Source organism: Physeter macrocephalus, chromosome 6 (assembly GCF_002837175.3).
Source record: "Physeter macrocephalus isolate SW-GA chromosome 6, ASM283717v5, whole genome shotgun sequence".
NCBI lineage: Eukaryota > Metazoa > Chordata > Mammalia > Artiodactyla > Physeteridae > Physeter > Physeter macrocephalus.
The window spans coordinates 19,762,364-19,785,215 of NC_041219.1; the positions used below are offsets into that span (position 1 = coordinate 19,762,364).

General features: G+C 33.1%; 1 protein-coding gene across 1 annotated transcript in view; it reads left to right on the forward strand.

Moving 5' to 3' along the window:
* Positions 1–22,852, forward strand: part of LRRIQ1 (leucine rich repeats and IQ motif containing 1) — a 291,039-nt gene that overhangs the window by 259,528 nt on the left and 8,659 nt on the right. Inside the window, exons 24-26 of the mRNA XM_055085241.1 lie at positions 563–692; positions 3,190–3,250; positions 12,759–12,879. Coding sequence (XP_054941216.1) covers positions 563–692; positions 3,190–3,250; positions 12,759–12,879 — 312 coding nt within the window. The remainder of the gene's footprint in view (positions 1–562; positions 693–3,189; positions 3,251–12,758; positions 12,880–22,852) is intronic.

Below are 22,852 nucleotides of genomic sequence, written 5' to 3' on the forward strand. Positions count from 1 at the left end.
TAATTTGTCCTCTTGCATATTCTCCATACCCATCTTCATTGTTACGCTTTCCCCCTCCATCTTTGAAATCACTGCTATGGCATTAGCACAGGTTTCCTAAATCTAATATAAATGACATCCTAACTTAAGTATTGTACTAGCTTACACAAACCAAGCTTAGTTTTACATAGAATTAAAATTCTGTTTTGAAAATCCTCAATATAATTTATAAATTCTACATATGGGTAAGATAGCATGAGAACAATTAGACTTTAAACTCCGTCTGCCAAAAATAATTATTTGCACTTTCTGAAACACTAAAAAACAAGCCCTATAAAATGTAGGTTGCACTAAAACAACTCCTTTATATTTCAAAATAGGTGGGTTTGAAGCTCAAGCTGGAAAAGCACTTAATCTATAAGTGACTGACATTATTTCTCTTACAGATGATTTAGCTCCCATGAATTCAATTGTCTTGTTTCTCTTTTTTTTCGTGTGATAAAATTGTTAGCCTAGACTGAACTGCTTGGCCAAAATTTTATCTCTTTAAATAACAAATAAAATTTCCATACTTTTTCCCTAGGTAAGGAAGAAGAATTTATGTATAAGGATACCACTGCAAATGAAAAATTAGAAAGGAATAAAGAATATACATACCAATGGCTTCATACACAGGTTGGGGTTCATGAAACTAGTTCCAGAAACATGAAATGGTGAGGTCATTTCCTTTAAATTAGATTTTTGTATTGCAAGTACATCTTGAAAACTGAAACCTAGGTTAATTGTGCTAAAACAAACATGACTTTATATAGCCAAAGGCCAATACTCTACATTGCCAGGTTATAAATGGCCTCTTACATAGAATAGATTTGATCACTGGTTATATTTTTCACCATAAAATATTCAAGAACTTAGTTTCTGTATTGCTTAAAACCAACAAATGATTGATGGTGATGATGAACCACACAAATGATTCCACTTTATAAAGTAAAATGCATGGTATCTATTAACTGTTTATAAATATCATATGTATTGGAGGTTATAGTATTTTATTTTATGTTAGTTTTGTTATCATTTATGTTTGGCAGTTAAAATTATAATGCAACCCTGATGCCACTTTACCAGTCATGTAACTGATTTTCAATGATGTCTCAATGCTTTAGTTTCCTCTTTATAGTGAGATGATAATATCTTATCTCTCTACTTCACAATAGAAGTGAGCTCTCAAGGTTGAGGGTATCAAATGTTGATGTCCCTTAGCAGCAAACAAGGTGCCTTGAGCTTAATAGGTAATCAATAAATTTTTATTACATTAATGTATGTATTAGTTTTCTAGGGCTGCCATAACAAAATACCACAGATTGTGTGGCTTTAAGAGCAGAGATGTATCGATATTTTCTCACAGTTCTGGAGGTTATAAGTCCAAGATCAAGGAGTCAGCAAGTTTGATTTCTTTAGAGGCCCATCTCCTTGGCTTGCAGATGGGTACCTTCTCTCTGTGTCCTCACATGACCATCCCTCCACCTGTGTTATCTGTGTTTTAACCTCTTCTTACGAGGACACCAGTTATATTGGATTAGGGCCCACCCCTATGACCTCTTTTTATCTTAAATACCTCTTTAAAGGCCCTATCTTCACATAGTCATATTCTGAGGTATTGAAGCTTAAGATCTGAACATATAAACTTTGAAGGAACAAAATTCAGCCCAAAAAATGTAACATAAAGCACTTATGTGCATAACCACTAAACCAAAGTTTTAAAGAAAAAGAACTCTAGATATAATATTCTGACATAAATTTTAAAAAATTGAAGTATAGTTGATTTACAATGTTGTGTTAGTTTCAGGTGTACAGCACATACATATTCTTTTTCATGTTTTTTCTCTTATAGGTTATTACAAAATATTGAGTATAGTTCCTTGTGCTATACAGCTAACATAAATTTTTAAGACTTTCATTTTAGCTACATATATCCACAAAACAGTAAAAAAAAAGTGATATTATAAGCATTTATTCAATATGTAAACCAGTATTGAATCTAAATGTAGATGCCACTTTGGAAACGTTTCCAGGGATTGTGGGTGATAACTATTTAAATGAGTAACAAACAAACAAATCTACAATTATGAGGGCTAAGACTTAATTTAGCAGAAAATTATGATGTGCAAAAATGAAACTTTTTTAATAATATATACGAATTGAAACCTTTGTATGTAGTCAATTCTATCCATATAATTTCTTTAAAAACATGGAAAAGAAAGTGAAGAATGAAAGTGAAATTAAAACATTTCAAAATCTGGATTGTTATATCCTATTTCATTGTGAGCAAAGAAAGTAGGAATAAAGCAATCAACATTTGAGAATTTTTTATTTTGCTAAGTATTCTAATTAATGCAAGCACAATTTATTTTATGTTGGTATTAATTTAGCATAATTCATAACATGACATTCTTAAGACTGTAAACAAATATAGTATAACCCATAGCTTACCATCTGTATTAACCAGGTATAAGAGGTCTAGTTTAGAAATATAAAAGCATCTGTATAGATAATGTGAAAAATACAAGCAAAATGTTTCAGGATGTATTTTAGATATACTTAAACATTTCACAACATCCCTTACTCCTAAATAAGTTATGTTTAAACATATAATGCAACAGGCAATTGTTGATGGATTTTGTTTTGAAAATATAATATAATATATAAAAGAAGATATAGGTAGTAATATTTTAAGAAAAATTGTTTTCAAAAACAGAAGTTCTTGAAAAGCCAAATATCAACAGAAGTTCATTGTAAGCATTAGTATAATGCCTTAAATACACCAGAGCTATTTTAAAAATAGGAAGTTTCGCCTTTCTTATAAGTAAGATATATAAGTACATGTAGTAAAATATTTATATTTTCTATAATTTATTAGCTATGGTTATTGGTACTTTCAGATTTTTGATCTGTGTATGTGCTTATGTTCGGCAAAGAAGGGTGGCATTAAAGTGTTGTTTAGAAATTTAAATTTCATGTCAAACTGAATTTTAAAATGACTATGAAAAGATGTAAATTTGTATGTATCTTTGCATGTCACCTAATTTAAGAAAACTATTATTTCCATTTTGTAAATTATTTATTTCTCCCAAACTTTTCATTGGGCATGTCTTTCATAGTCTTCCTCTACATTTATATAATGATATGATTTCTGTTTTTGTCACTATGCAGCAATCACTTCTTGCCTGAGTTAGATCCAGATGTACTTAATGGTGGAAGAGTTCAGCTTGTGGTAAGAAATGTGTTTAAAGTTCAGAAAAAATGTGCACACCAGTACTCAATAAATGACACTTTAAGATATGTCCATAAGTAGTGTAAATTTTGAAAATACCACAACTGTATCTTTTTGGGATAATGTCAAAATGCTATGTATTAAAATAGTACCATGTTTTCTTGGATTGTAATATAACTTTAAAATATGATATTACTTTAAAATATTAATTATATATGGTAGATTTTAAAATATTAGCATGCTACCGTATTTTTTAAAATACTCTGGACAAGAAGTTGTATAATAACGTTATTTTCTAGAATATTTTAAGAGTAGGATATTTGAGGGAAACAGCAAATTACCCTCACAACTCAGGAAATCAAACCAGATAAAAATTAGAAAGTAATTGTGAACTCAACCATTCTAAGTAATAAAGTGTAAATTATTGGAGCTCAGGACTTCCCTGGTGGTCCAGTGGTTAAGACTTCGTCTTCCAATCCAGGGGGTGCAGGTTTCGATGCCTGGTGGGGGAACTAAGAGCCCACATGCCTTGCGGCCAAATATCCAAAACATAAAACAGAAGCAATATTGTAACACATTCAATAAAGACTTTTTAAAAATGGGCCACCTCAAAAAAAAATTATTTTTTAATTGTTGGAGCTTTAGGAACAACCAAGTTCTAACTTGGTCACCAGAGTGTAGACTCTAGACAGTATAACTAATGGGCATTGCAAAAGTCAGTTGAACTATATATATGCTATTAGAAGGAAGACTATATTAGCAGAAGGAGAATGGCCAATATGGAGTCTAGAGAAAGAGTCCCCAAACAAGAAATTTTAAATGTGTTTCCAGAAATTTCCAGAGAAGAGGTTACCCTAACCAGTGATGGAAGTGTGTGGCCTCCTTGGCAGGTGAAAATGGATGCATCAAGTGACCCTAACTTTATGACACCTTCCATCTATGTCAACTAGTAAATATTCCTTGCTCAGATTCTACATTAACCAGGAAAACTGATTATAATTTAACTTACCACGTAGAATTTAGTATAAAAAGATAATGTATTCCCTAATGGGAACTAGTATTATCGTATCCAGAGCAGTTATTCATCATTCTCATGAATAACTCATTCAAGGAGTTTTCCTGAAAGAGGAGAAAAATTAAGACAAGAGCTAAAATTAGTGTGTTTATGAAAATATATAGAATCTATGTACATATTTGAAATAATCACTCACCAAGTATTTTCTTGCATTTTAATAGAGATCCCTGTGGCAGAGTGACATGTAGATTACCCTAGGAAAATTGGTACTTCAGGCTATTAACACCTTACGTGTTATTGACTAGCACTTTTGCACAGATTTTTGTGTGGCCACTTTGGAGCAAGAATGGGGAATATAAAAGTGCCAAGGAATGCCAGGATAAAGGAAGGGATATTACATTTAATTATTATACCTCTAAAAATGAATGAAAACAGATTGGGTACATTACTAATCAAAATTGTTCTATGAGATTAATGCTCTGACATTAATCTCCTTCCTCCCCATCCCACCATATTATACTACCTACAAATGTATGGCAAATACATAGCAATGATAAATGATTTTTTTTCATATGTTGAAGAGGTACAGCTGAACACAAAACAAGGTAAGTATTAATAGTAGTAGAACAGACTTTTTTTTTTTTTGAGTCAAGACAGGGGAATGGATCAAGCATTTATGCTAAAAGGATACTGGGGTAATTGAAGGCCAAGAGTGGAAATCATGCAGGGTGTTGGAGAATAAAAACACCCTACTAGTGGGGGAACTTGTACAGATAATTGCACAACAGGGACCAAGCCATAACTAAGAGGAAAATCTTAAAATTTTAAAAAGCTGCAACTGCTTCTACTATAAGATCCTCAAAGACATAAGAATAACACCCATAATAAAAGGACAGAAAATTATGGAACAAAAATGATCAAATTTTAATTAAAGGAGAGATGGATATGTAAATAAGCCTATTATAAATTCTGGAAATAAAAAATATCATTGAACTGAACCCTCGACTAGACATCATAGAATAGAGAATTCGTGAATTGAAAGTTTATTTACAAAGAAATAGTAGATTGACAGCTAACATCATATCAGAACAAGGCATACCAAAAGACAATGGAGTTATTTCTTAATAATAGGGATGAATATAAATATCATCTAGAATATTCATCACTAACCTTCAGAAGTGAGGGCAGTTAGACATAATCAAATGTTCAAATGCTGGGTTTTGAGGAAGCTAATAAGTAACCTCTCTGTCTTCCAAATGGGATTAAAGCATATTGTATGACAGACAGGAATGAGAAAAATGGAAACAAGATATTATTTTACTTACTTCCAAATATATACTTCAGAAGGCTAGAAATATATACTTCATAGAGCTAGACAATTATATTGTTTATTAAATTTATCCCCCCAAAATGCTAGCATTTTCCTGCAGAAGACAGTCATAGTTCAGGTTCTCCAGAAAACATACTCTGAGATTCTGACATTTGAAAGCAGGATATTAATTGGGGAGGGCTTTCAGGAACAACTCCTTTGAGGGATAAAAAAAGCAGGATTGAGCAGAAGGAGAAGGTGAATTTCAATAGAGTTAAATGATAAATCTTAACATTAATATGTGCAAGGCCCCTACAATGATAACTATCAAACATTGCTTATAAAAAAATCAAAGAGATATACCATATGCATTAATAGGAAGACTCAAATTGTAAGATGTCAGTTCTTTCCAAATGATCTATAAATTCAATAAACTTTAGAAAGCTTTTTAGTAGAAATGGACAGATTTTTAAAATGGAATTTTAAATATGAAAATGCATAAGACCTAGAATAGTCAATGCACTCTTGAAAAGGAATAGTAAGGAGAGTCACACTATTTGATTTCAAGACTTGCTATAAAACCCCAGTAATCAAGACTATATGTTATGTTCATAAAGAAAAAAAAATCAATCAATGGAAAAGAATAGAGTCCAGACGAATTCCATACTTATAAAGTTAATTGATTTCCTTAAAGATACTAAAGCAATTAAAAAGAGGGAAAGAATAATTTTTTCAACAAATAGTGCCGGGCAACTGGACATCTACATGGAAAAAAGAAATGAATCTCAACTCCTACTTCACATCTTACTTAAAAATAAATTTGAGATGAATCATGGGCCTAAATGTAGAAGCTAAAATTATAAAAATTCTCAAAGAAAACATAGTATGGTATTTTCAAAAACCTGAAGTAGGCAAAGATTTCTCAGATAAAACAAAAAAAGCATAATCAGAAAAAGAAAAAGGTAAATTGTACTTCATCAAATTTAAAAGCATTTGTACTTAGAAACAACATTCAGAAAATGAAAGGAAATGATAAGTCAAACTACATCCTAGGAGAGAAATTCATTCTCCTTCTCCCTCCCTCCTTTCCTCCCTCCCCCCTTCCTGTTTGTCTTTTTCACAGCCTTCTTACAATCAATAATATAAAGACAGACACCCCAAGTTATAAAAAAAAGTGGCAAAAGGTTTAGAGACTTCACAAATGAAGATATTTGAATGGTTAATAAACACTTTAAGTTAAAACAACAATGAGGTACTACTACATAGCACTAGAATGGTTAATATTTAAAAGGCAAATGTGGGTAAATATATGGAACAACTAGGACACTCAGACATTGATGGTATAGTGAAAAGTGATAAAACCATTTGGGAAAATAGGCAGTTTCTTATAAATTTATACATACTCCTACCCTATGACCCATTAATTCTACTCCGAGTTGTTTACCCAGAGGAAATGAAAACAAATGTCCACATGAAGACCTCTATGAAAATTATATAGCAGCTCTATTGATAAAAGCCAAAACATGCAAGCAGCCTAAATGTTTATCAACAAGAGAATAGGTAAACCGTGGTATATTCTTGCAATGGCATACTTACTCAAAAATGAAAAGAAATAAACTCCCAATGCACACAGAAAAATGGGTAAATATCAAAAACAATATAGTGACTGAAAGAAGCCAGACACTAAAGAGTGTATACTATATGATTTTAGTTTTATTAAGTTTAAGAATAGAGAAAACTAACCTATCCAATGGTGAAAGAAATGAGAACAGTAGTTGCTTTAAGTATGAGTTACTGGAAGGAGGCACAAAAGAACTATTTGGTAGTTATATTAGTCAGGGTTCACTAGAGAAACAGAATCAATAGGATATATATATATCCTATATCCTAAATCTCTAAATAGATGGATAGATAGATAGATAGATAGATAGATAGATAGATGATAGATAGATGATAAATAGATAAGCCAAAGGGCTGGTGGTATAAGTTACAGTTCTAGTCCAAAATCTTGAAATCAGGTAGTATGAGTCTTCTTACTGTTCTTTTTCAAGATTGCATTGGCTATTCTAGGTCCTGTATACAAAGGTTTTTTATATATGTGTGTGTGTGTGTATGTGTATGTATATATATGTACATATATATATATATATATAGAGAGAGAGAGAGAGAGAGAAATTTATTAGCAAGCTAGCTAACTAGAGATTTTATAAAAATATTTATTTATTTAGTATAAAGAACTATATACGATTTATTATAAGGAATTGGCTCATTTGATTATGGAGGCTGAGAAGTCCCATGATCTGCTACCTGTAAGATAGAGACCCAGGAGAGCCTGGTGGTGTAGTTCCAGTCTGAGTCTGAAGGCCTGAGAACCAGAACCAATGGTATTAAGTTCTAGTCCAAGTCTGAAGGCCTGAGAGCCAGGAGTGCTCTCCTGGCTCTTATTGTATAAGTTTCAGTCTTAAGACAGGAGAAGACCTATATCTCAGCTTCATCAGTCAAGCATAGAGAATGACATCTCCCTTCCTCCACCTTTTTGTTCTATTCAGACCCTCAAGGATTAGATGATGGCCAGCCACATTTCTGGAGAGCATTCTGGTATACTCAGTCTGCTGGTTTACATACAAATCTCAACCAGAAACATGCTCACAGACACACCCAGAAATAATATTTAACCAAATATTAAATATTTGGTTATTTAATATTTAATAATTGAACTGAACAATGTAATTAGGAAATGAGCAAAGGGCTTGAATAGTTACTTCACCAAAGAGAATATTCAGATAGAAATAAGCACATGAAACAATTTTAAAAATCATTAATCACTAGGGAAATTGTTAAAGCCACTATATGACACCACTCATAACCTATTAGAGTGGTTAAAATAAAATGCTGACAATACCAAGTGCTGACGAATATGTGGAGCAACTGGATCATTCATGCATTGCTACTGAGGAAAAAATAAAAATTCATACATTGCCACTGGAAAAAAAAATGTGTCAATTTCTTATAAAGTTAAATATATACTTACTTGACTCAGTAGTTTTGCTCCTGAGCATTTTTCCTAGAGAAATGAACTTATGTTCAATCAAAAACCTATACATAAATGTTCATAGCAGTTTTATTTGTGAGAGCCAAAATTGGAAATGGCTCAGATCTCATTCAGTGAGTGAAAGGATAAACAAATGGTGGTACATACATACAATGGATACAAAAAAGGAATAAAAAGCAACAAACAAGAAAAAACTCATGTTACACACAAAGACTTTCATGGATCAATTTCAAAAAGTTACATACTGGGACTTCCCTGGTTGTGCAGTGGTTAAGACTCTGCTATCCCAATGCAGGGGCCCATGTTCGATCCCTGGCTAGGGAACTAGATCCCACATACATGCCACAGCTAAGAGTTTGCATGCCACAACTAAGGAGCCAGGGAGCCACAACTAAGGAGCCCACCTGCCTCAACTAAGAGACCCAGCACAACCAAATAAATAAATAAATATTTTTTTCTAAAAAGTTACATACTGTATGATTTCATTTACATAACATTCTCAAAATTATATAATTGTGGTGATGGGGTGTATATTAGTGGTTGCCAGTGATTAGACTAGGGGGAGGGTATGACTCTAAAGGGAAAGCAAAGGAGTTTCTTTGGGAAGATGGAATAATTGTCTATTCTGATTGTGATGGTAGTTACATGAATTTATACATATGATAAAATGTCATAGAAGCATATACAAACCAAAAGAAAAAAAACAATACTGCATGTGAAAACTGGCAAATAAGATCTGTGGTTTAGTAATGGTATTGCACCAATGTCAATTTCCTGGTTTTGTTAATCAAACTTTGATTATATAAGGTATCATTTGGACAAGTTGTGTGGAGGGTATACAGGGAACTCTTAGTACCAATTCTGTGGCTTCTATGAGAGTTTTAAATTCAAAATGAAAATTTTGAAAATGACTGAACTTCATGTTTAAGTTCTGTGCATTTCATTACATGTATATTATAGCCCTGTAAAACATTTGAAGTGCCTTTCATGCCCACATATGTTACATAACAAGGTCTCTGCCTTATTATATAAGAAAAGGGACTTGTGCAATGATGACAATGTATTATGAATGGAGGTATGCATACCTCAGCTTTCTGCAACTGAAGATAAAAATATTTTAAAATCACTCATATGTCTAGAAATAATACAAATAATGATGTGGTATGTTCATAGCATATACAATAATTTACATATTATTCAAACAGTTGAATGAACTAAATCTAATTTTATTACATCTGTAACTAATTATTACAGATGTAATAATGTACAGTGAAAAAAGCAAGTTGCAGAAAAAAGATACCACTTAGGTTAATTTTGAAAATAATACTCTAAAAATTTTTGAATACCTATATGTAGAAATACTAAAAGGTAGCTTATAAGTGAACTTCACTTTATAACATTTTATTTCTCTTTTTAAAAAATATCTGGATAACCAAACATAGGGTGGATAGCTAGTGGGAAGCAGCCGCATGGCACAGGGAGATCAGCTAGGTGGTTTGTGACCACCTAGAGGGGTGTGATGGGGAGGGTGGAAGCGAGGGAGACGCAAGAGGGAAGAGATATGGGAACATACGTATATGTATAACTGATTCACTTTGTTGTAAAGCAGAAGCTAACACACCATTGTAAAGCAATTATACTCCAATAAAGATGTTAAAAAAATCTGGATAATAAGTAAATAGGTATTTATTTTTATCTGTGCTGTTTATGTCTTGACTTCTAAAAATAAAAACTTTTAAAATAAATATTTAATAAAATCTTGTTTATGAAAAAAAGCAGAAGAAAGAGGAACTCACTGTTCTTTATTAAATGAGAGACATTCTCTATTTTTAAATTAAGCTGCTTTGTTTGGAGGTGAACCAGGATCCACTTGCTTAGAGAAGTCATGTTCCAAAATTCATACCCCTCATTTAATTGTGAAAATATGAGAAAAAATATTACGAACTTTGTAGATGGGGCTGCAAATGTGACCTGATCAGAAAACAAAGACCAACGAGAATTTTGCAAAATCACTATTTAAATATTTGCTATTGAATTGCATATAAGAAATGTCATATCTGACATTAACTCAAAACTGCTTATTGTGTTATAACCATACAGAATGTTTAATATTACAGTGTTTTGGAATTAAACATACATTTTTGTAGAACAAGTATTAAAAGCATGGTCGATTATATTCCATTTTTAAGTATATCCATTTTGCATGACATAGAAGAACATATATATTTTCTTTATGATTTCTCTCCTCTTTAACAGTAAGAGGAAGAATGGTGTTCAATTTGAAAGCCAGTGTTTTCAGAAATAGAATTTGAATATAAATACATATGCACTACTGGACCTGTAGCTAGCCTCTTTATGAAATTTCTAGGTTTGCATTTAAGCTGCTAGGTGGCACCGTTGTGAAATTGTGTGTTATTGTTAAATTTCACTTCTAAATTTGATTCCCTGTTATAATCTGGCTTAATTAGAAACTGACATTGTTTTCTATTTTGGAAGAAACAATCTTTTGGATATTAATGGCTTAGATGATAACAAGGTTTTTGGAAGGCATGTGTTCACAAATATTTTCTTGACATGTAGGTATTGTCTTGTTTGGAGGAGGGTGGGATTTCTGCGTTTTAAATAGGTGTAGTGAAATTATGTCATTAAACTGAAGCAAATAAAACCTGATTTTAAAATCCTGAGGCTTACAGATAAAGCCTCTTTAGCCAGCAGGAGAGTCCCCTATGTGGTTAACATGTTTCTCCTTGTTTTGTAACTGGTCTCACCAAAATTGTGGTATTGCTTTGATAGTTCCCCCTTATTCCTGACTGGTTCTTTTGATGTCTTAGCATTGATGGAGCTATTCTAATGCAAACATTAAATACATACTCTTGTGCACTAATTGAAATAAAATCCGGAAAGAATGTGTTACATTTTTTAGACGAAAATCACAAGTGTAAATTGGAAGCCAGTTGTTATTTATTTCATTTTCAACAGTTTTCTCCTGAGGTTTTTTGACAAAACAATTGTATCACTTAGCCAGATACATTTTAAAAAGTGACTGATGCTATAGAATGATTTCTATTCTGAGTTCAGTAATAGCAAACTTGCTCACTTAACAATCAGAAGGTCATGCATCTGGGTGGGAAGGTGGGAAGGGGATGTAAAGGAGAAGAGCAAAGATCTGGATCTGAAAGAAGATGATCTTTAGATTCTGGTTTCATGAGTTTTTGTAGCTCATCATATGGGGATAGCTTTTTAACCACAGCGATGGTTTTATGGCTTTATTTCACTCTATTTAAATTTTTCTCACATCAAACATTAAGGACAATGCTTTCTCACAGGACTTCAAGCATTCTGTGGTTTGGGTGAAATCCCAGCTACTTTGAGGCTGCTTTGCATTCCATCATGGCATTTTCTCCCACTTCAGGGCTGAATCCTGATAAATCCTTACTTAATGATATTAGACATTATGTACAAACAATATTTTATAGGCAAGAAGTGACTCTTTCAACTCTTAAGTTCAGCCCAAGATAGTAATAAAAGTTCTGAGAGTAATTTTAGATGAAATAAATTACCTGACACATATGTCCTTAAAATAAAATATCTTGAAATTTCTATCTATCCTTACTCCCAAATTAGACTTAATGTATAGTATTTTTATATTAATAATGACTATAATGAGAAGGTAGAGATCTTTTGTGACTTTGTAGTATACAAATATGTGATGAAAAGCATTTCAGGGAATTTTATAAGTAGTAAAACATAAATATTGCAGAAAATAATCCAATGTGACATTTCTAACGTTCAATTAAGAATTAAATAATATCCTTGGTAAATAAGTGATGTTATTTAAAGTTTCGTCAGTTGTCTTTAAGATTCATTTTCATCAAAATTACTGTACTAAAGTATTTTCTTTTGTTGTACAGACTCAAATAGCAAACCTCAATTTTAAAATTGGCTCTTATTCGCAAAAAATGCTTTGACATAGTGCATTTGTTCTGCCTGGGCAGCAATAAAGGATTGTGGTATCATTTTGAAGAAGGTTGTTTGACAGAGCCTGTTTGTTTATTTGGGGTAATGTGAGCTGCATTCAGAAAATGCCATATTTTGTTTCATGATTGTATACATTCTCTCCCACTGCTCCCAGGCAAGGGTTGTAAGCAGAGAAGACACGGATTTAGGCCCTTTTTCCATGACCAGTGGAAGTGCTTTGTCTGTGAAGAGAGAAAAAAAAAATCAGGCACACAGACACTCAGCAGGATCTTCAAGTAAGTTGTGGTTTCCTTCAGAATTAATTTAGAAATCACAAATGAATTGATGGAAACTAATGCCAGCAAGCATTCTTTTACAGATAAGGGGTAGGATGCCAGCAACCAGAACTGCCCAAAACTATGCATTTGAATTTTTTCCTTCTCTAAATGTCTTCTTTTGATATAAACAGAATTAAATTATTTCAAAATTAATAGCATCAGTTTTTATTTTAATTGTATTCTGTCACTCAGTGGTCTACTCCCCCACCCCGCAACCCCCATGGATTGTATTGAATTCTTTGATCATTTAGTTCTAAAAGAATTTGTTTAGGCTAATTGTAAAAAGTTGGATTTACATATCAAAGTAGTGTGTTTTGGTCTTTTGTCATTAATTTAATATATATTGTAAGTAAAGTTTGTTTTTGAAGGAAATTTTTTTTAAATAACAGATTTTAGATAATAATATTATACTCTCAAAACCATGCTCTTAAAAACTATTTCCATTGAAAAGATGACAGTTTATATTTCTTAATGATGACTTTTTCCAATTGTAAACTTGTCACACACATCTGTTACCTTTAATTTGATAATATAACTATATATATATATATATATATATATCATGGTTTCAACAAGAATTGCATAGCAGTTCTTAATTCTGAAAAGATTGTAAACATTAAAAAAATCTGTATTTAGGATATTTGGGGGTAATAAAGCCTAATTTTTTCAATTAACTTACACTGTAGAGATTTTGAAATATCTTCTACAGTGTTATGGTATATGAGTATAAAAGATGTTTCATTTAATACCATATTTTGTTAATTATCCCAAAGTATAGTGAACCTCAAAAGTACACACATTAACTTACACTTCATTTTAAGGAATAGTTATTCTATAAAAAGATTTATTATTCATTGATGGTATGGTTATATACACACAAAGTCAATATTTGATTGAATATGAACAATTCAACAGTCCGGATGGTGCTCTTCAGATAGATGAAAACTTCAAAATGATTCTCTGACTTTTCATCCAGATGCTTAGTATTATTAGATTACAGTCATTTAAATCCATTAATACATGCAAGTTCATTTTGATAAATTTTAATTTTGTTTTAAAATTATTCTTTTAATATGTCTAACTTAAAAATATTTCCCAGCCTTCAAAGTTCTTAGAGTGCTTGAATTTTCCTTACTTAATTATAGAATCTGGTCACGAAAGGTTACTCTAGTCAATATGGTTAAGAAATATTCTAGGTTCATTCACCTAAGTAAAATTATTCATTTAATATAAATTTTCTACAGCAACATAATGTGTTAATTACATCAATTATATCAACCTGTGCCACACATAATAATGAATATTGCCATATCCATTTTAAGCGTTGCCTATTACAAACTCATATCACTTAGAAGCAGTGTAGGTAAAAAAGAAACAAACCAAATAAAATTTTAACAAAAATTGCCTTGTCACTGTACAGAATAACAAAGCTTCTGTTCAAAATGTACCATCTGAATGTTAAAACATAAATAACTCAATGTCAGCAACTATCCTGAAATGCACAAGTGTCATCTTTCACTTAGACACTGAATCATTGATTTTAGAGTATACAAGATCATTATAGAAAGTTCATGTCTTAACACTTTCTCTAAGAAACTGTAGTAAGGCAATTCTCACTGTAATTTTAATTAGTTTGTCAGCAAGTGACGTTATTGCAAACACTACTAATCACTAAATCTGTTCACTTAGTGACAATTTAAGGCAAGCCAGTTTAGAAAAATAGAGTTTTTATTAAATAACAGAATGAATATGAATAAATACTACTTGCTGAATTATTGTCATTACTAGTTTACTATAATAGTCATGTAATATAATGGTAAAGGATGTGAGTGAGCTCTGACACCAGTTTGCCTAGATCTGTATCATGACTTAATTTCCTCATCCTTAAAATGGGAATGATACCTACCTTGTAGAGTTGTTTTAGGATCAAAGGTAGCACATTTAGAATAGAATCTGGCTCAGAATAAGTGCTTAGTAAATGTTCTTTGTAATTGCTACCCACACATAGCTGTAAAAAAACAAAAAAATCAATTGAGGTAAGATATTGAAGTCTCTAGTGTCTAGCGGGCTAACAAGCTCAGCTTAAAAGAAATGTACTCTTGGGCTTCCCTGGTGGTGCAGTGGTTGAGAGTCCGCCTGCCGATGCAGGGGACACGGGTTCATGCCCTGGTCCGGGAAGATCCCACATGCCGCGGAGCATCTGGGCCCGTGAGCCATGCCACTGAGCCTGCGAGTCCGGAGCCTGTGCTCCGCAACGGGAAAGGCCACAACAGTGAGAGGCCCGCGTAACACAGAAATGTACTCTTAATAGTTACTTGACTGAAAACCTTGGCATAGCTTATTACCCATAGAAATCTTTTAAGTCTCAAAGTCTTTGGGTCCTAGGCCCCCATGGTCCTGGGCCAACCACTTACAGTCTTGGTATTTTGAAAGCTCTTTTTCCAACAGCTGTCTCTCTCTCAAAATCTTGTCACCTTATTAAAGTTAAAATATTTCTTTTAGCTTTGCAAGCCAAATCTAGAGAGTAGTTTATGGGCTGCAGCTCTAAAATTCTTTCAGCCTTTGAGCTTTTCTAGGTATTTCTCTTTCAATGTTGCTATAATATTTGTAACGTGTATTCTTTAATTAGATACATTCAGGTTTAAAAACCCCATTCCACCATCACATATAAGTTGTGTGACCTTGGATAAATTATTTAACCTCTGAGAATGAGTTTATGATCTATAAAATGGAAGTATAATGTCTATCTCATAGAGTTGTAGTGAGGAATAAATAAGTAAAAATATATGTAAAGTATGTGATATATTGCCTAGTAATAAGTAAGGGCTTAAAGTATAGTCCTTGTTGTTTGTATTGTTTGTTATTGTATGTTTTATGTTACTGCTGCATTACTTTAAATAACTTCAAAGTAGAGTTGTCTTCCTTTTCTGTGTGTGAAATAATTCCAGAACCACTGTACTTTCAGCATGCTATCCATCTCAAGCAATACTGTCTTTTCTTAGAGAACTTCCTGATTTTTTTGTCCTTTTCCTTTTAGGTGTTATTGCTCTCTTACAAGAGGCCAAGGGAATCTTCTGCTACCTATCTTTATAATCTATCTAATGACTTGAAAAGAGATGAAAGAGGTCACATTCTTATTTTAAAATGTGCCATTTATAAAATGACTGTGCCAAGAAATTTCCTCATTTAGACAATATTTAGATAAAAATATTTGATTTCCTTAAATGGTTTTGGTTTTCTCGATTAATGTTCCCATTTAATACTTAAAGGATGCATTACAATAATAATAACTTTATTGCTCTAGCAATTTATAGCTTAACCAATTTCTTTTAATTATCTTTTCTTATTTACAATGATTATTTTTCTTTGATAGCTAATATAAATGAGACTTAGAGAGTTTATTTAATTTGACTTTGGCACAAAAAAAACTTAGCAAGGGAAAGCAGCAACTTGAACCCCTCTTTCCTTATTCCGAACTCAGTGCTATATTGTCTTCTATTCTTCCTTGGGCCAAAATATATAGCTTAGTTAGTAAGAATAGAACATAATTAATGTAGTTCCTCTTATTCATTCATTCAAGAGCCATTTATTGATTGATCATTGCTCACTATATACCTAGTTTAGGTTTCCAGTTGCCTTCTTATCATCTCTGCACTTTCCAGGACATACTCCATTTTCAAAGTTAGCCAGGGACTGAGAATCCACAATACCTCTGTAAGAGTGCATACTCAGCCCCAAATCAGCTTCTTCTTTGAGCATGTCTAAATTCTCATGAAATGTAAGCCCTTTTAATATGGTACTGAATTTTCTGACTATGGAAAAAAATATTTTTCAGAAGTAAAACAGCTAATGTTGTTGGAGTGAAGAAGGCTTCTTGGAGGCAATATACTTGATCTGTACCTAGAATGACATTTGGGATTTAAGTAAGGGAAAAAGTGGAAATAAATCCACTAAACAAAGGCAAAAGGTGAAATATATTTGTGAAACTTTGAGGAGTCTGTCTGGACCAGAGGTTCCACATACTGAAGTAATGTAAAATAAGGTTGAATTAAAAATGAAGCCTAGTTTCAGGTAAGTTTGACAGTAAAGTAGAGGATTTGGACTTTCCTACTGATAATGAGTAACAAAGATTTCTGAAAATACCTTAGTGTTTCAGAAAGCCTAAGATCAGTTGAAGAAAGGCATTCTGAGTCAATCCTAACATTATACAATGACTCCAATATATTGACAAAGTAATTTTACAGTTCTTACCAAAAAAGGTTAATTTGATTATCAAAAGTACAAAGTGAAATATATAGTTTACTAGATGTCAGTGCTCTGTAGTATGTGGAGATTGAGAGACTAAGGTGGTAGCTAAAGCAAAAGTAGATTTCAAGGATGACCATTAAAGTTTACTCCAAATTTACTAAGTACATTCCATTAACAGAAATTAAAATTTGCAAGTCAAGAATTATTAGCATGTTATATATTCATGTGTGTCTGTATGTATATATGTACATATATATGGTATCTAATTTGTACATAGCTGCAGTATATACACATAATATGCATTTATAATCCCTCACTGAGTAAACTTAAGACTTAAATAGTGTTGCATATATCTGTGGGTCATTATATAAACCACATCATGGGTACGTAGTGGGTGCAAGCAATTGCATGCCTACAATAAGCAAAGCACTATACAGATCATTAAGCAAGTACAAAGATGGAGAGGTACAAGACTTAGAACAGCCAACAAAGTGTTGAAGGAGAAGAACAAAGTTGGAAGGCCAACACATCCACTTCAATACTTACAATAAAGAAAAAAGCAAATTAAAATGAGATACCACTATACACCTATTAGAGTGGCCCAAATCTAGAACACTGACAACACCAGTTGCTAGCAAAGATGTGGAGCAACAGGAACTCTCATTCATTGCTGGTGGGAATGCAAAATGGTGCAGCCACTTTGGAAGACAGTTTGGCACTCTCTTACAAAACTAAACATACTCTTACCATAAGATCCAGCAGTTTTGCTCCTTGGTATTTACTCAAACGAGTTGAAAGCTTACGTCCATAGAACAACCTGCACATGGATGTTTATAGCAGCATTATTCATAATTGCCAAAATTTGGAAGCAACCAAGATGTCATTTAGTGGGTGAATGGCTAAATAATCTGTAGTACATCAGATAATGGAATCTTGCTCAATGCTAAAAAGAAATGAGCTACCAAGCCATGAAAAGACATGGAGGAAACTTAATTGCATATTAATAAGTGAAAAAAGTCAACCTGAAAAGGCTACATACCGTATGATTCCAACTATGTGACATTCTCGAAAAGGTAAAATTATAGAAACAGTAAAAATGTCAAAGGTTGTACGGGGTTAGGTGGAAGAAGAATAGGTTGAGCATAAAGGATTTTTAGGGCAGTGAAAATAATCTGTATGATACCATAGTGATGAATACATGCCATTCATTATACATTTTTCCTGACCCATAGAATGTACAAAACCAAAATCCAAGAGTGAACTGTAATGTAAACTGTGGACTTTGGGTGGTTATATTTTGTCCATTTAATTTCATCATTTGTAGCAGAGGTACCTCTCTGGTGGGGATGTTGATAATGAAGGAGGCTATGCATGAGTGGGGGCAGGAGGTATATGGGAAATCTATGTACCTTCCTCTCAATTTTTCTGTGAACCTGAAACTTCTCTAAAAAAATAGTCTTAATAAAAGTGAGGAGGGGAAAAAAGAAAAAAAGTGAAAAGAAAAGCTCAGAAAGGTGTTCCTTACCAGCTATTGCCTGATATTTACTTTGGAATAGGTGGGATTTAGCTTTTAGTTTTATAAATAAATTGTCCAGAGCTAAGGATGCAGAAAGTTGTAGAGCTGAGACTCAAATCTGCGTCTCCTGATTCCTAGTGTAAAGATATCAAATGCTTCCCATCCAACTTGTCTGCATCATGAATGCTTTGCTTCTATCTATCTCAATGTAAAGATGGGACAAAAAGACAATATTATAAACTATGATTTCTTTTTTTAAAAAAGTACAGAGAGGAATTGTATATGCTTAGCTCATAGAAAGCACTTAAGAGAATAAATGAATCTATCAGCCATTGTTGCTTTTCTCCTATATCATATATTCATATCACCTTATTTTTCAATGGATATTATCTTCTCCAGAACAAGGGAAAACATTTCCATTAACATTTTATGTCCTTCTCTCTAAACTGTATGAGATTTATACTAGTAAATGGTTACAGATTTTAAAGAAAGGTTGTAATATGTTATAAATAGCACTCTATTATGGAATTCAGTCAACATGAAGACGGAATTTTGAAGGACTTAGCCTCTATCAGGGAGGAAAATCTAAACACTTTATTTCAGATTCCATTGGCCACAACAGTGTGGTACTAATTTTCCATGTTTCTTGTTTATTCTCCTTCTCCCTTGCTAGTGTGTATGTTCCATGGGGGCAGGGGATTTAATGGAGTATCCTTGGTGCCTAGACTAAATCTGGCGCATGCTAGGGCCTTTGATGTATATTTGATGAATGAATTAATGTATGAATGAATGAATATGGCCATCCTTTAGCTGCATTAGAGCCATAAAAGAGAATATCTGACATTTTTTTTGAGTTCCGTAGCGGGAGGCAGGCTGTACTGACAAAGAAGGTGAGTGGAAGGTTTACTGTTTGGTAGACATTCAAGTATCTGCCAAGGCTTCTAAGAGCACCTAGCCTGTTCAAACTCCTGGTACTATTATCATTAAAGAGGACAATCTACCTAAATGGCAAGGATTTCCTTCTGGGTGAGTCTTTCAAACAGCCCAGATCATGAGCTGCAAGTTCCCATAGATCTAGCCTACATGAAGCCAATCCTGTCATTTGTTCATTCAAAAATATGTATGGAGTGCTCCTTGAAGGCCATTGCATCATACAGGGGAAAGAGTGCGGAGCATAATTCTGGCCTTCATGGAGTTATAATCTACATAAATATCTACTGTGACAGTCTGGGTCCAATCAGGAGATAGTTATTGTAAAGTAGGTTAAACAGGGAAAGCTTAAGTGTTATTTATGCTAAAGGAACAAGTATAAAATATAAGGAATGGTATATCCTAGGGCTGAGGAAGAGCACCCAAGGAAGATAAACTTGGAAGTTCGGACTTCATTGGAGAAGGTGTGGTTTGGCCACTGAATAGCAGAGAAGTTCTTCGTTTAGCCAGACCAAGGCTGGTCTGCGGTTACAGGGCACCTCTCTAGAGTAAAGGAGGGGGACAGGTGATGAGCAGTGGGTAGCGTAGGCAGTGAGTGGACTTGACAAGGGCAGAAGGTATGCAGGCTTTGACTTCCCTGTGGAGAGGACAGCACACAGGTTATGGTTAGGTCGAAGCTACAAGGTTGCAGAGGGATCGTGTTCTGGGCCTGTGGCTCAGGCAGCCTGTATCAGAGGGCCTCAAACCCACAAGGCCAACCCCACCACCTCCATCTATGCCAGAAATTGCAAAGCCTCTTCCTCTGGCAGTGACCCTTCAGTACCCTCTACTGAGAAGGCTTCATATTTTTCTCACTTTAAAGGAGAAATGCTTAAAGGAATTCTTTTATCACAAAACATGTAATGAAGGGTGTATTCATTGCTAAGAGGCAATACATTGATAACTGACACATATGCATGTACTAAATTACTAGTCTCTGAATACAGTCATTTATATATATATGTGTATATGAATTATCAGTATATGTATGAAAAATATCCTTATAAAAATAAATTGGACTCACTGTTCTCCCAAAGAGATTCACAACTTGGACCAAATTAAGGCCTAGTATTATTTTACTCAGGGTGTCCTAGGCTAAAAATCATGTTTACTTGAGAAAAATTGCAAAAATTTTTCGCAATTGAGAAAAACTGAGAAGTATAAGAAGACCTCAGATTGTTAAGATAATGTTGTCCCATCATTCTCTTTCTTCTAAGTTTTAGAAACTATTGAAACTTCCAGCCTATAAAGCCATGTCATTAACTAGGGGAAACAATTAACTAGGGAATGACTTTAATAAAGTATAGCATAGCTCTTACTAAACTGGAATTATGAAGCACAGAGGTGAGAGATGATTGATGTGTCAATTGCATTTTTAAACACACTGAGAGACAGTGTGGTATTGGTAAGAGTATGTGTTAAGAGATTGGGAAGTCAATTTCTAGTCCTGCCCTGGCTCCTCACCAGCTTGTTTGTGACCTTAGGTTTGGTAGGAAAAGGTACCCTGGAATAGTGGAAAGAAATTTGGAGAAGGACAGATTGAATTTGAATACCATTTCTCACACATGTGTTTTTGTGAGCTTAGATGAGATACTTCATGTGTGGTTTGTTCATTTAGAAAATATCCTGGGACTTCCCTGGTAGTCCAGTGGTTAAGACTCCACGGACTTCCCTGGTAGTCCAGTGGTTAAGACTCCGCACTCCCAATGCAGGGTGCCCGGGTTTGATCCCTGGTCAGGGAACTAGATCCCACATGCCGCAGCTAAGACCGGGCACAGCCAAATAAATAAATAAATATTAAAGTATATATATATATATATATATATCCTGCTGAAAATTAGATGAGTATATAAATATATATTTTGTGTTCATGTAGGAAGTGGGGGAGAAAAACAAATATAAATGAGATCCAAGAATTCTTATAGCTTTAAAATTCCATAATCTGCAACTAAAACAATAAAACTTTATATATGACAATTTTCCAATTGGAAGGCAACAGAAGCTATTATTTCTGATGTTTTATTTTATGAAAATCATGTTTGTAACTGAAAATTTTCTCCATGCCAGAATACTTTTAAATGACCCTGATTTCAATCATTGCTTAAATTATTTCTGATTACTTGAGCTAAGCACAGTCAACTGAGATGGGGAATAAATAAATCTTTCTTTTAAATGTTTTCTAAATAAAGATCAGAAAATTCCATCATCTATGAGAAATGATGGCTATTTCATAAAATCAAGTTGAATTTTAAAAATCTACGAGTGATTCTAAAACTCAACATGCTTACTTAAATAATTAGGCTTAAGAATATTCTACAGCAAATGCTTACTTAGTAGTTGATATCTTAATGTCCCAATACATCTTCTTAAAAAGACAAAAAATTTTCCTATTGAGAACTCAGTCAACATTTCATAGGGTGGTATTTGGAAATTATCTTTAGCTTAATCTTTAGCTAGATAGTTACTTTTTAGAAAGAAGTTGCTTGTAAATTTTAAATTAAGTAGGGAACCAGCTATAGGCCTACAGGTAGGAGGTAATTTAATAAATAGGTTATCCTGAAAGTAATTTCATAGTAAAATTTCATAGTAAAGCCTATGAAATTTTATACAAATATAAATTGTTATTACAGGAAAAACAAAGGAATTACATGTTAGGCAGCTATCCTCATTAAAAGAAATTTCAGATTTTCAACTTAGAGGACTGTGTGAAAGGTGGCCTTGGTTGGGAGATTGGGACTGACGTATATACGCTAACATGTATAAAATGGATAGCTAATAAGAACCTGCTGTATAAAAAAATAAATAAAATTTTTAAAAATGAAAAAAGAAAGAGGTGGCCTTCATTTTAAATCTGATTATTCTCATGCAGAATATTAATTAGAGAACCAGGCCTGCAGTCTCTCCTGAAGGAAGCAGTGTTATGTTTTGAAAATTCTAGTATATTTATGGGCAAAAACCAGAAGGAGAGAGAGGATTTCTCTCTTTTTTTAGGGGATCTCTTTTGAAAATAAGGCTAATAACGATAATAATTCTTTAAATCCACCCTGAATAAATTGTACCTCTGAAGTTATTTGTGGCTGTTTTAATCAATGAACATTTAATGAACACTTATTATATATTATATATATTATATATTAGGCATGATTCTCTAATAGAGATGATTTCAAATTCAATTAAATATCAAAATTCTAAATTTTT